The sequence below is a fragment of the Microcaecilia unicolor genome, chromosome 8 (genome assembly GCF_901765095.1).
Source record: "Microcaecilia unicolor chromosome 8, aMicUni1.1, whole genome shotgun sequence".
NCBI classification, from domain to species: Eukaryota; Metazoa; Chordata; class Amphibia; order Gymnophiona; family Siphonopidae; genus Microcaecilia; species Microcaecilia unicolor.
Genome location: NC_044038.1, coordinates 161,142,240 through 161,157,209, shown reverse-complemented (window position 1 = coordinate 161,157,209; position 14,970 = coordinate 161,142,240). Strand labels below are relative to the sequence as shown.

At 44.7% G+C, this 14,970-nt stretch overlaps 1 protein-coding gene across 1 annotated transcript in view; it reads right to left on the bottom strand.

Moving 5' to 3' along the window:
- The window catches only part of SGCD (sarcoglycan delta), a 255,517-nt gene that overhangs the window by 112,612 nt on the left and 127,935 nt on the right, over positions 1–14,970 (bottom strand). Inside the window, 1 exon segment of the mRNA XM_030211794.1 lies at positions 5,367–5,451. Within this exon segment, the coding sequence (XP_030067654.1) occupies positions 5,367–5,451 (85 nt within the window).

Genomic DNA, 14,970 nt, shown 5'->3' with positions numbered 1-14,970 from the left:
ACACGGTGGTAAAAGAGAAAAGCACAAGAATGGCACCAATAAGAGAGGCCATAATTGCATCATATGATTTCTATGCATGTGCAGCGCTTCTTAGGCTGCCAGTGAATTAAGCAACTTTTCTACAGATGTTTGTGCATATTAGAGTGTATCGTTTGATTGGGTTCATTTCATATGTGGAGGAACACATATAAACCTGACGCAGGCAATTTGCTGAAAAACAGGTCTTCTACTAAAATTATCCTCCACATCAGTTCTTGAGGCTCTTTTCCTGCTGTACTAATAAGACAGGTGTCAGTGCCAAGTGATAATCCAGTACGTAGTGTTGAGAGAAAGAAGATCCTCAAGCCCCAGTCAGAGACCAAGAAAATGTGGCTGAAAGGTACAGAAATAATTCCCATCATATTCAGTGCCACGGACCTGATAAAAGCAATTTCCAAGCAACTCTCGTTAGGTTGCCTATACCTGTAACATCTTATGAACGCCAGAGAAAGCTCTCTTTGGTATACTGCAAGTACTATGGCGAGAATTAGCAGTAGACGTGAGAGACTGAGATCATAGTCCACACACACTGACTTAGGAGTGAGGTCCATTACTGTCATGGTATGTTGAAAACAAACTCATTGGGAGGCGTTGCCCCTGAAATCCTGCCATTCTGGTAAGTTGTACTCCTGAAGTTTCTACGATCTGTATCTATTTAAGTTCTTGCTACCCAACAAATTCACAAAAAAGAGGAACTTATAAACATAAATTATATCAAACATACTCTCCATTGAAATCAAAACTACTTTTACTATTGATAATTCACTGTTGGGTTGATACAAAGGAAAAAGGCCTCAGATTAAAATTAAGTGCTGCTATTTCAATGCTTAGTAATGAATCCATAATCGGCACAAAAAGCCTCCAATCCAAAACACGTAGAAATGCTTAGAACAGTCCAGATATTCAATGCTTGGAGCCATGTATGCCCAAACATTGAACATCTGTGGCACCTGGAAGTGGCTTGTGAATCACTTACTACCGAGGGCTGAATATTATCCCCTTGGCTATTTCCTTGAGTCTGGGGTGTATAGATTGGAGATGGGGGTGGTATTGTCTACCTTTGCAGGTTAGGAGGGTTTGTGGGATAGTGGTGTTGGTCGGTTAGTTGGTAGGATTGGTTGGGCTTGTTTTGGGGTTTTCTTTTCTAGTATTTTTGTTTTTATTATTTTATTGGTGCAGACCACTTGTTTCTTTGGAGGCTTGTACATGGTATATAAGACTTTTAAATAAACAGTCTGTGACAAAGTCTTGTGCTGAGCAGAAGAATAATCTTGTGGCCTTGTTGGAAAGAACGAGTAATTTTCAATAGGCTGCATAGGTGAAAATTCTGTAGATGTTTGAAGGGAAATGCACAGGTTGATTTTTCTTTGAAAACTTGCTTACAGGAGCACAAGTTTCCCTGAGTACTTGGCAGCTCTATTTTCTGCCGGGGTAGGATGGAAATAAAATTAAGTATGTGGATTTGAAAATACATGAATGTGTTTTACTCTTCAAACCTAAACAGAGCCCCGGGAATGCTCCTTTCCAATGTGGTAAAATGCATGTATACTGTGAACCCCTGCAGATTTTTTTAGCTGGGTGTGGGGGAAAGGGAGGGTATTTGATTCTCTCCTACTCTCTCCCCCCTCCCCACCCATGGTCTGGCATTTCCCCTCCCTCTCCATGTTCCTCCCCCCAGTCTACCTTTATATTTCTAGAGAACGCGAGCAGTGACAGTTATCCATATACACTGCCAGCGCCTGGCCCAGAGTTTCCCCTCTGCTGCGAGTGTTCTGCTAGAAACAGGAAGTTGTGTCAGAGGGGGCGGAACGTGACAGAAGGAAGGGTCTGTACCAGGTGCAGGCATTGTGTATGGATCACTGCTACTGCTAGCGTTCTCTAGGAATATAAAGGTAGTCCGAGGGTGAGGTGGTGGGGAGGGAATTGAGAAAGAAAGGAATGCCAGACCGTAAGTGGTCAGGCAGATGGGGGAGGGAATAGAGAGGCACCCTGTATCTCTGGTGCCCTGAGCCAGTGCTTACCTCCATAGGTTGACCCTGTGTTCAGGCAGCTTGTCATTCTTTCCAAAGCCATCATCAGCCCAAGATATCAGCACATTGTCTGATGAACTCTGCTCCTAAAAGAACCTTCTTGGACGACTCCATTTCACTATTCTGAATTTTAGCACTGAAAAGCCTCCTTGACAGCCAAACTTTAGGAGGGAGACTTTCAGAGCTCCTTCTAAACTCGCAGGGGTACAGGTTCTTAGTATGTGGAGAGGTTGCAAAAGAGATTTCAAAAGGGAAACTGTCCATGGAGTTTCCATTTAACAACATGGAGGGTAATTCTAGAAGGGAGCACCTAGATTTAGGTGTAAATTGTGCACCTATCTGAACCAATTCTATAAAGAAAATACTGGCATAACCTATATTTTAGATGCAATGACTTACACCAGACACAGAGCTGGTATAATTGAGCACTTCTAGATTGCAAAAGAATGTACATAGATCATAAGATTTTATCATCTATGCACATAATTCTGCCAAAATCTGCCTATGTCAATGTCCACCTGCAAAGTTCTCGCCATTGCCTCTTGGCACATGTTTATAGAATACCACTCAGCCAGAGAATAGCTATTTATGCAAGTATTTGTTTACAATACATGTGTAATGACTGGAATACCAATCCAGATCAGGTATACATATGATATATCACATCATACTATATGTAATGAGTTTATCTTGTTGGCAGACTGGATGGACTGCACAGCTCTTTATCTGTCATCATCTACTATGTTCCCATGTTAATTATGTGTGTTCTTGCTCCCTGAGGAGCCCTTTTACAAAGTGGCAGTAGAACGTGGTCTTAGCTCACCCTTACATGTCTTTCCTGTGTGTTATGGCTATTTTTACCATTGCGGGAAAAAGGCCAAATTTTCATTTTATGAATTAATGGTCATGTACTAATGTTACAAATAAATATAGATTCCTTTTTATAATGGTAAATTAGCAATGAAAATAATTTAAAGGGAGGAAAAAGTTTCAAGAAGCTTCCAGCTATCGGCAAGTAGATCAGGGCTTCATCATCATTGGCAAAAAACCCGTGGATTTAATTGAATCGCAAATTTAGCAAAAATGTCAGCTTTAAATACTTAGCTGCGTGGTCTTTTTCTTCCAACTCAACCAGAAACTAGACCATGACCGACGATGGCCAGCGTTTCGTTACACTGCGTCAGGGTTAGTCGGTCAAAAATTTAAAACTCCGTTCAGTGTTGACGGAACTGCAGAGACATGGAGGGGCATAATCGAATGGGGCGCCCAAGTTTTTATGAGGGTGTCCTCGCAGGACGGCCTCATAAAGGAGCGGGCAACCCGTATTATCAAAACAAGATGGACGTCCATCTTTCATTTCGATAATACGGTCGAGGACGCCCAAATCATGAAATTTAGGTCAACCTTAGAGATGGTCATCCTTAGGTCGTTTTTGAGATGGTCCTCCCCGGTTTTCGGCGATAATGGAAACCGAGGACGCTCATCTCAAAAATGACCAATCCAAGACATTTGGTGATGGGAGGAGCCAGCATTCATTGTGCACTGGTCCCCCTGACATGCCAGGACACCAACTGGGCACCCTAGGGGGCACTGCAGTGGACTTCAGAAATCGCTCCCAGGTGCATAACTCCCTTACCTTGGGTGCTGAGCCCCAAAACCCAATCCCCTCAATTGTACACTACTACCATAGCCCTTAAAGGGTGAAGGGGGCACCATGTGGGTACAGTGGGTTTCAGGTGGGTTTTGAAGGGCTCACATTTACCACCACAAGTGTAACAGGTAGGGGGGATGGGCCTCGGTCTGCCTGCCTGAAGTGCGCTGCACCCACTAAAAATTGCTCCAGGGACCTGCATACTGCTGTCAGGGAGCTGGGTATGACATTTAAGGCTGGCATAGAGGCTGGAAAAAATGTTTTTTAATTTCTTTTTTAGGGTGGGAGGGGGTTGTGACCACTGGGGGATTAAGGGGAGGTCATCCCCCATTCTCTCCAGTGGTCATCTGGTCAGTTCAGGCACCTTTTCGAGGCTTGGTTGTGAAAAAAATTGGACCAAGTAAAGTCGGCCAAATGCTCGTCAGGGACACCCTTCTTTTTTCCATTATCGGCCGAGGACGCCCATCTCTTAAGCATACCCTGTCCCGCCTTCGGTACACTGCCGACACGCCCCCGGGAACTTTGGTTGTCCCCACGACAGAAAGCAGTTGAGGATGCCCAAAATTGCCTTTCGATTATGCTGATTTGGGCGACCCTGAGAGAAGGATGCCCATCTCCCGATTTGCATCGGAAGATGGGCGTCCTTCTCTTTCAATTATGCCCCGGATAATCTGCCATTAGCGCATGGCCATTACCAAAAATTAGTGGGTGAGCCCGTACCACCGCTTATTTTGTTGGTGGTAAGGGCTCATGCGCTAATCCTATGCTAATCAGTTAGCACACGGCAATGTAGATACGGTAACTGATTACCGCAGAAACGGCCCCTCCCAGAAAACCTTTTTAAAAATTTAGTGCGTGGTTTGTATGCGCACATTTGGAACTTACTGCAGGACGTCTCAGCATGTATCACAGTCTGCACGTACTAATGTTTACCGGTGGAGCCCTAAAACGAGGTCGCTCCTCATAGTGGCCCTTTTACTAAGCCGTGGTAGGCTCTATGTGCGTGCAGTGCGTGCCCAAATGAGACTAGTGCCAGGCCAGTGCGCCCTCCTGGCGGTAATTTTAGATTTGGTGCATGCTCATAACGTGTGGATGAATTATTTATTTCCTCCTACGCATGCCAGTTCCGGCGGTAACTGGCACTTGGCATGCGCCAACCAGTCACCGCACGTGTAGCACGTGAGCCTTTACCGCTAGATCAATGGCTGGCATTAAGGGCTCAGCCTGGTTTTGGGCGTGTGCTGGTTTCATTTTTACCGCAGGCCCTTTTTCTGTCCAATTACAAAAAAAGCCCAGCGCACTCCCAATACATGTGCCTACATTATCGCAGGCCACTTTTTACTGTGGCTTAGTAAAAGGGCCCCATAAAATTACTCCCTAGCTGTCCAGTCAGCCCCACAAGAAGCTTTCTTTTCCCATACTTTGCAGATATAATTTATGGAAGGAAAAGTATTTCTGCTTCTCTATCCTGGGCCCCAGCAATGCTCCCATGACGTTTTTATAGAGCCTTTTCTGTAGGTAAACACCTTATTTCTAAATAAAATACTTATTTCTAAATTGCCCACAAATGACTCTTTTCTTATACTGCAATCCATGAAGCTACCATAGTCTCATTAGAATTTCCTTGTGCCTTTTATTATTCTTACCTGCTACCAGTTGGGTCACAACTTTTGTCTCATTAAGAATATTCACCGTCACGTTTCTGGCAGATTGGAGGTATAGTGGATTCCTCTGCAAGAAGGGGATGAGAGAAAAGCTAATGAGATTCAGGTCAGATTCAGTGCAAGAAACGGATTGCTCTTATAATGCGCAATCTGGGTCGACTGAAGGAAGAGATTGATTTAAAGCAAGAGCTGCTGTCCGTTCAGGTTTAATATTCTCTCTCAGCTCGTCTAGGTGTTATATGGGTAACACACTAGCCTAATCTTCAAGGAACAAAAGAAAAGGGCTACCAGCTGGCTCCAAGTCATCAGAGACAGGCTGAGCCAGTCCTGGGTTTGTTCAGCTGCATCTATGAAATTCTACTGCTGTTCTTTTAAATAGAAATATTGGAACGGTATGTTCATAGATGCATTAAGGCCAATTCCTTATTGGCTCAGCTTCTTCATGAAAATCTAGAACCATATGGTAAAACTTAACTATAAAACATAGCTTTTCAAGCCTGCTTTTGCAGTCCCCCGGCCACTGGATTTTTCAGGGTATCCACAATAACTGCATGGGAGAAATAGTGGTGTGTACTGAAATTCACAATAGGAGGTTCAATACACACATTCTCTCTTATGAAGGACAATTACTTTTGGCACTATAAGTCAGCTTCCTTTCCCCAAGTCAATAAACCCTTCACCTCTCTGCTAGTAAGATAAAACCAGCAGTCTATCTCCCCAACCTCAGCTGTCTCTCTTCACTTTTTCAATAAACTCATCCCTAGAAGTATCTCTCTAAATCACCCCTCCACCGCCCTATCCCAGCATTCTCTCACCCTGTCCCCAGCACTCTTTCTCATTCAATCCCCAACTCTGATCACTCAATCATTCTCTACCCCATCATTTGAACTTTCTGTTATCCCCATCTTTAAGTCACACTCTGCTTTTCTTTTCTTTCAACCTAGCAGTCTGTTTCTCTGTCTCTCACTCAGTCCCCCATAGCCTGTATTCACCTTCCCTGGCAGTCATTCTCTCTCTTCCCCTCCTAACCTCACATTCCCCTCTATGTCCATCCTCCTCTATTCCCTCCCTAACTCCCCAAACTCTCCCCATCACTTTCTCCTCCCAACCGTCCTGCACCCACCCCTCCTTTTAAGCCTCACACCTACCATCTGCCCAGCATCAGTATTACCCACTTGATCTCCTCTTTCTTTCCCTCCTTCCCACAGTGTTCAGTGTTCTACCTCTGTTCCCCCTCCTGTCACACCATACTAATCTTCCCTAAAGAATTTGTCTTCCTCTTTCCTAACATGTTCACCTGTCCAAGCTCAGACCCTCCCCCTCAAAAATAAATCTCTCATTAGTCCTAAGCTATCTTTTACCTGTGCTCTCAATTTCTGCCACTTTCATTCAGCCTTGGCAGTGGCAGGTTAGGGGTGGTCAGGTGTCCCAGAATTAAGGCTGTAGGTAGCTCTGGGCTAAGGCTCACAAACAAGAGGAGGAACGCAAGGAAGGCAACAATGGAGTAAGTAGGCTGAGTAGTACAGTGAGCAACTGTATGAAACAGTTTCCTCTGCACATACTTCCCATGTCAACCATTGAATATACTTAAACCAGGGCTCCAATGTAGCCAGATTTACCTCATCAATAATAATTGTGAGTATCCTGAAAACTCAACTGGGCTGGAGGGAGGATGGGTCCCAAAGACAGGCTGGAAAAGCCATGCTATAGAAGGCAACATTATGTGCATACTGCCTTCCCTTTAATTAATTCATTTCAAGCACTAAGGTTATGTCACTGGAGGTAGTAGAGCTTCTTTACATTTGCCAGTGCCTCTACACCAGTCGTTCTTAAATCGGTCTTGGAGGCACTCCTAACCAGTCTGGTTTTCAATGTGGCCACAATGAACATGCTTGAGAGAGATTTTATCTTCAGTGACAAAAATCTATTGAACGTATTTGCCCTCTTTATTCCATAGAAACAGCCTTTGCCGAAGCTTCCAATGACCTCTTCATGGCCAAGACCTCTACTCGGTCCTTGTGCTTCTTAATCTATCTGCAAAGTTTATGACTTGATCACCACCTATTCTTAGACACATTCCTCCTCATTCTTTAACACGAAGGCCTAAATGTAAGCACCTTTTTTGTGTGTTCAGATTAAACAATACTAGCACTTGCACGCATGAATGTTAGAGATTCACACGTAAGTGCCAGTTGTGCACTAAGTGGGATTCTAGAATCTTAGCGCACAACTTGCACAGTGTGCAAATGCAAGGGGGTGATCATATGGATGCCTCCCACAATTACATGTGCATGTTCTAGAATAGTGTCAATTACACGCTAAGGGCCAGATTCTATATATGGTGCTTAAAATATCTGCGTGGAAAACATTTCCGCCTAAACACATTCTATAAGATTTACGTGTAGTATATAGAATGCGCTTAGTTGATAGCCCAGCACCTAGAACTAAGTGCCTCTATTTACACCAATGAAAAAATGGCGTAAACCTATGTGCATAGATTTACACAGAGTGGGCCATATTCTATCACAATGCGCATAAATTTGGGAACGCCCATGAAACACTTATTTCCCCACCCATAGCCTCTTCCCTTTTGAACTGCATGCTTTAGAATTTAGTTGCAGTTCATTATAGGATATGCTTACTGAGTTATGTGTGTAAATTCTAATTATTGCCAATTAGTGCTCATTATTGTTTAAGTGCTGTTAAAAATGCTGATTGGCTTGTTAAGCCAATTATGTTACATGTGTTGTTATGGAATATGCTGAGATTACAGCGCAGAACACTATATGCAATATATAGAATCTGGGAGTACATACGTGCATTTAGGTTCACGCACTTATGTCTGCCATACAAATGGAGGGGCATTTTCGAAAGAAACGTCTAAGTAGGGATTTGGATGTCTTTGTAAAATGTCGAAATCCGGAGGTGGGGAAAAGCTCATTTTAAAAAAAAGATGGACGTCCATCTTCATTTCAAAAATACCAAGGACTCCTTGGATTTAGACGTCCTTAGATTTGGACGTCTTTGACTTTCGGTGATTTTCAAAACCAAAGACGTCCAAATGCAAGCCATTTGGACACGAGACGAGCCAGAATTTGTAGTGCACTGGCCTCCCTGACATCCCAGGACAGCAATCAGGCACCCTAGGGGGCACTGCAGTGGACTTCATAAAATGCTCCAAGGTACATAGCTCCCTTACCTTGTGTGCTGAGCCCTCCCCCCAAGCCCCCTGAAAACCCACTACCTCCAACTGTACACCACTACCATAGCCCTTACGGGTGAAGGGGGGCACCTAGATGTGGGTACAGAGGATTTCTGGTGGGTTTTGGAGGGTTTGCTGTTTCCTCCACAAATGTAACGTGTGTGTGTGTGTGTGTGGGGGGGGGGGGGTTATAGGCCTGGGTCCATCTGTCTGAAGTGCACTGCACCCACTAAAACTGCTCCAGGGACATGCATGCACTGTCATAGACCTGAGTATGACATCTGAGGCTTGGAAGTAATATTTTTAATAATGTTTTTTGAGGGTGAGAGGGGGTTAGTGACCACTGAGAGAGTAAGGGGAGGTCATCTCCGATTCCTTCCAGTGGTCATCTGGTCATTCTGGGCACCTTTTTGTGCCTTATTCTTAATAAAAGCAGGTTTGGGTGAAAACATCCAAGTTGTAATCATGGACGTCTCTGCTTTTGTCCATTATGGGTCAAAGACGTCCAAGCCTTAGGAATGCCCAAGTCCCGCCTTCACCACACTCTGATATGCCCCCTTGAAATTTGGACATCCTTGCGACGGACTTCAGTTAGAGACGTTCAAAATCGGTTTTCGATTATACTGATTTGGACGTCTCTGAGAGATGGACGTCTCTGAGAGATGGATGTCCAAGTGCAGATTTATGTCACTTTTTGGATGTCCATCTCTTTCGAAAATGAGCCTGATGGTGACCTAAATGTTGGCTTCTAAAAATGCTAACTTATGCTAGTATTCTATAATGGAATATAGGTGCCCAGATGCTATGTAGAATTCCTGCTTAGCATCCAGCATTCTGGGCCAGCTTTTGTTGCACTATATAGAGTTACACCCATTCAGGGTAATTCTACTTCTACTACTTAACATTTCTAAAGCGCTACTAGGGTTACGCAGCACTGTACAGTTTAACCTATAAGGACGGTCTAAAGCAAAGTGCCTAGGATAGAGGGTAAGCAGGTGTCTATTTCAAGCCAGTTCTTTGAAAAAACATAGGCACCTGCTTTTTATTTTTAGAGTGCTAGCACAAGTGACAAAAGCTGTGCTTATATTTAAGGCACAATCATTTACGCCAGCCGAATAGATGATATAAATGCCTGTACCAAGATCTCAGCCAGACTATGAGTAAATTAGGGAATATAATTTAACCAGGTTTTTGCATGCTTCAGCCCTGCATACACCCATTGCCAAAGTATTGCCATCAAAAGAGGGTGCATATTTTTCTGCTACTCAGTATTCTAAAGAGGCCACTTACACCACATAAATGACTAGAATACCACCGTTTACATGCATTCTTGCTGCCTGAAGCTAGGTGGCGCCTTGAAGAGTTACACCCATTGTTCTCACTCAGCTTCTATGGTTCAGCTTTGTCTTCCCTTCTCACCTCTCTAATCACACTTTCAGTGCTTCCTCTGTGGAAGACCCTTAGGCCCAGATGCATTAAAGACATTAGTAATTCCCGTTCCCTACCGGATTCCATAGCGAATCGGTAGGGAACGGGAATGCATCAACGATAGGGAATGCAAATGAGCTACTTGTTGTAGCTCACTTGCATTCTCTAGTCCTTCGGTACCTGAGTCGGAGAATCGGGACGTCCCTTTAGATTAGGCTCCTCTTCCTGGTCTCTTCAGCCAATCAAAGCGGGCTTAGCTGGCTGTTGTCAGCGAAACGCGCTCTGATTGGCTGAAAGACCAGGAAGAGGAGCCTAATCTAAAGGGACGTCCCCGATTCTCCGGCAACCAGGAAAACATAAAGTTTTGCTGTGAGGGGCGGCGAAGACAAAATAGAAGGGGGGAAAAAACACCAGCGCCGGCAGAGCTAAAAAAAAATGCAAAAAAAAAGACGTCTCTCAGAAGCGCAGGGAGAGTACGTCCTTAAAGGACGCCCCTCCATGCGTTCCCTGCTTTTTTTTTTTCTTTTTTACCTTTTTTGGGGGCCCTTTTCCTTTCCGATTCCCTCACAGGAGCCCTAAACAAGAGGTCAGACATCTCGTTAGGGTTCCTACGGTAAGGGAATCGGAAAAACGGTAGTGCATCTCATTATAATGGGCTGCAACGGTAGTGCAGCTCATTATATAGCTTTTCAATCATTTGCATTCCGTTTTCGTTGCCTGCTACCGTGGCAGGGAAAATGCCCTTAGTGCATGCCTGGGTGAACTACTTGTGTTTTAAAACTGGCTGGAACCAGTTTAAAACGCAAGTTGTGGGCTCGTTAGGTTTTGTGCGTCTGGGCCTTAGTCTGTAACAATCCCATTTCAACTGGTGTTCCTCAGGCCTTCATTCTTGACCCTCCCCTTATCTCTATACTTATTCCTCTGGTAATATTATTTTGTTCCATGGTTTCTAGTACCATCCTTGTGCACCTGAACGCCACCTGAAATTAAATATGACCAAAACCGAACTTCTCATTTTCCCCCCCAAACTCACCTCCCCGCTCCCCCCGTTTTCTATTTCTGTTGATGGCTCTCTCATTCTCCCTGTCTCCTCAGCTCGAAACCTTGGGGTCATCTTTGACTCTTCTCTCTCCTTCTCTGCTCATATCCAGCTGACCGCCAAAACCTGTCATTTCTTTCTTTACAACATCCGCAAAATCTGCCCCTTTCTTTCCGAGCACTCTACCAAAACCCTCATCCACACCCTTGTCACCTCTCGTTTAGACTACTGCAATCTGCTTCTTGCTGGCCTCCCACTTAGTCACCTCTCCCCTCTCCAGTCGGTTCAAAACTCTGCTGCCCGTCTCATCTTCCGCCAGGGTCGCTTTACTCATACTACCCCCCTCCTCAAGACCCTTCACTGGCTCCCTATCCGTTTTTGCATCCTGTTCAAACTTCTTCTACTAACCTATAAATGTATTCACTCTGCTGCTCCCCAGTATCTCTCCACACTCGTCCTTCCCTACACCCCTTCCCGTGCACTCCGCTCCATGTTAAATCCTTCTTATCTGTTCCCTTCTCCACTACTGCCAACTCCAGACTTCGCGCCTTCTGTCTCGCTGGCACCCTACTCCTGGAATAAACTTCCTGAGCCCCTACGTCTTGCCCCATCCTTGGCCACCTTTAAATCTAGACTGAAAGCCCACCTCTTTAACATTGCTTTTGACTCGTAACCACTGTAACCACTCGCCTCCACCTACCCTCCTCTCTTCCTTCCCGTTCTCATTAATCGATTTGATTTGCTTACTTTATTTATTTTTTGTCTATTAGATTGTAAGCTCTTTGAGCAGGGACTGTCTTTCTTCTATGTTTGTGCAGCGCTGCGTATGCCTTGTAGCGCTATAGAAATGCTAAAATAGTAGTAGTAGTAGTAGTAGTAGTAGATGACTTCCTGGATTTACCTCTCTGCATCTGAAATGCTCGCCCAACATCCATTCCATGCCCAAATTAATAACCCGGTTAAAGGCGTTAAAAATTCATTATAAATTTACCTACTGTCATTTATGAAATACAGAAAAAAAATACAGACTAGTTAATGTATGTTTTGGAACAAAATGAAGCTTTAAAGACAAAGGAAAACAGTAAATGGCAGCAGGAAAATACAAAATTATCTCATCAGTCTGTCCAGATGTGATCTTTGGGCACATATAAATTCACATATTTTACCCAACATCAGCTCCACACCTCCATACCTTTGACCTGAACTTTCCATCCCTTTCCTACCGATGCCCTCTATAATCAGTCCCAAGTGTGCCCAGAATTCGTTAAAGTACCAGCCTGTACCTCTTCCACTGGTAGGTCATGTCTGGCCTTGTTTTCTTCCTCTATAATTCTTTACAAGGACCAATTAAATTAACACCCAAGTCTCATCAATGGTCTATTACCAATTTAAAAAAAATTCTCATAGATACCAAATTAGTAAAACCATAAAGGGGGGGGGGGGGGGTTATAGGTCTGGACAAATTTCTTGAGGAAAAGTCCGCTTCAATCTGGTTTTTGCCCTCTACACTCGACAGAAACGGCACTCACTAAAGTCTGTAATGACCTGTTCCTTGCCAAATCCAAAGGTCACTACTCCATCCTCATCCTCCTCGACCTATCCGCCGCTTTTGACACTGTCAATCATAACTTACTTCTTGCCACACTGTCTTCATTTGGGTTCCAGGGCTCTGTCCTCTCCTGGTTCTCCTCTTATCTCTCCCACCGTACCTTCAGAGTACACTCTCATGGATCTTCCTCCACCCCATCCCGCTCTCTGTTGGAGTTCCTCAGGGATCTGTCCTTGGACCCCTTCTCTTTTCGATCTATACCTCTTCCCTGGGCTCGTTGATTTTATCCCATGGCTTCCAGTATCATCTCTATGCCGACGACATCCAGCTTATCTCTCTACACCAGACATCACTGCGGAAACCCAAGCCTCAGTATCGGCCTGCTTATCCGACATTGCTGCATGGATGTCCAACCACCACCTGAAACTGAACATGTCCAAGACAGAGCTAATTGTCTTTCCACCCAAACCTACCTCTCCCCTCCCTCCACTCTCTATCTCAGTAGATGGCACCCTCATCCTCCCAGTCTCATCTGCCCGCAACCTCGGAGTCATCTTCGACTCTTCCCTCTCCTTCTCCGCGCATATCCAGCAGATAGCCAAGACCTGTCGCTTCTTTCTCTATAACATCAGCAAAATTCGCCCTTTCCTCTCTGAGCACACCACCCGAACTCTCATCCACGCTCTCGTTACCTCTCGCCTTGACTACTGCAACCTACTCCTCACTGGCCTCCCACTTAGCCATCTATCCCCCCTTCAATCCATTCAGAACTCTGCTGCGCGTCTTATCTTCCGCCTAGACCGATATACTCATATCACCCCTCTCCTCAAGTCACTTCACTGGCTTCCAATCAGGTACCGCATACAGTCAAGCTTCTCCTACTAACCTACAAATGCACTCAATCTGCAGCCCCTCACTACCTCTCTACCCTTATCTCCCCGTATGCTCCAACCTGAAACCTCCGCTCACAGGACAAATCCCTCCTCTCTGTTCCCTTCTCCACCATCGCCAACTCCAGGCTCCGTTCTTTCTGCCTTGCCTCTCCCTATGCTTGGAATAAACTTCCTCAGCCCATATGCCAAGCCCCCTCCCTGCCCATCTTCAAATCCTTGCTCAAAGCCCATCTCTTCAATGTCACCTTCGGCACCTAACCATTGTACCTCTACCCAGGAATCTAGACTGCCCCAATTTGACTGTCCGCACATACTGTCCATTAGATTGTAAGCTGACTTCACATGTTGTCCATTAGATTGTAAGCTCCTTTGAGCAGGGACTGTCCTTTTGTTAACTGTACAGTGCTGCGTAACCCTAGTAGCGCTTTAGAAATGTTAAATAGTAGTAGTATAGTCTATTATTGAGACAGACATGGGAAGCAACTGCTTGCCCTGGGGTTTGCAGTATGGAGTGTTGCCACGATTTGGGTTTCTGCCAGGTACTTGTGACCTGGCTTGGCCACTGTTTGATAAACAGGATACTGGGCTAGATGGACCATTGGTCTGACCCAGTATGGCTACTCTTATGCTCTTATAACTGGACATCCTACTACTACTACTACTACTATTTAGCATTTATTCTGTAACAGCATTGCATAAGAGAATCCAGATTCTGTTACAGAATACAAGCGTAAACCCATACTGCCATGCCTAAATATAGGCGCACCCCTTTACACCAGGTCAATGGCAAGTATAAATGGATACGCCTGTGCAGCAAGCAATGTGCATAATTAACAGTATTCTGTAAGTTGCATTCTTAAGTGGCAGACCTCACACTCCTCCTATGCTTCGTCCATGTGTATGTTTCTACCCTTAGAGAATAGTGCGTAGTGCACTTATGTATGTGAAATATTGGCTGAGACCCACATAAGTGCCAGCCACTTTTCCCTCTAAGCTGAGCAGGAGTCCTCCAACAGCACTGCTGCCAGTGGGGGGTAGTGCTTCAATATTATGTCTTCAATCTTTAGAGACAGGCATGTTCCCTGGAGTCCTGCAGAGCTTCCCTGTCTCTTGCTATTGAAAATGGGATAATGAAATAGCACCACCCACTGGCAAGACTGTAGATGAAGGACTCCTGCTCAGCTTTGAGGAAACAATGGTGCCAGCTGTTACCTTCAGTCCGGCCATGCCTGGATATTCAATGCCAGTGCATTCAACATGGCTTGGCATTGAATATCCACGACTAACTAAGCTGGCAATGGTAAGTGTTTAAAAAAGTGCTGAATATTGACCAGGTTGTTGCTTGGGGTCTTTGTGCAATAAAGAACTATTATATTACTTCATTCCAAATTCCCAGAATAGCAACACAAAGACTTCATTACTCTCTAGAAACGAAACAGAAGAAAAGAAAACAGAATGCTTAAACAGAAAGGGAA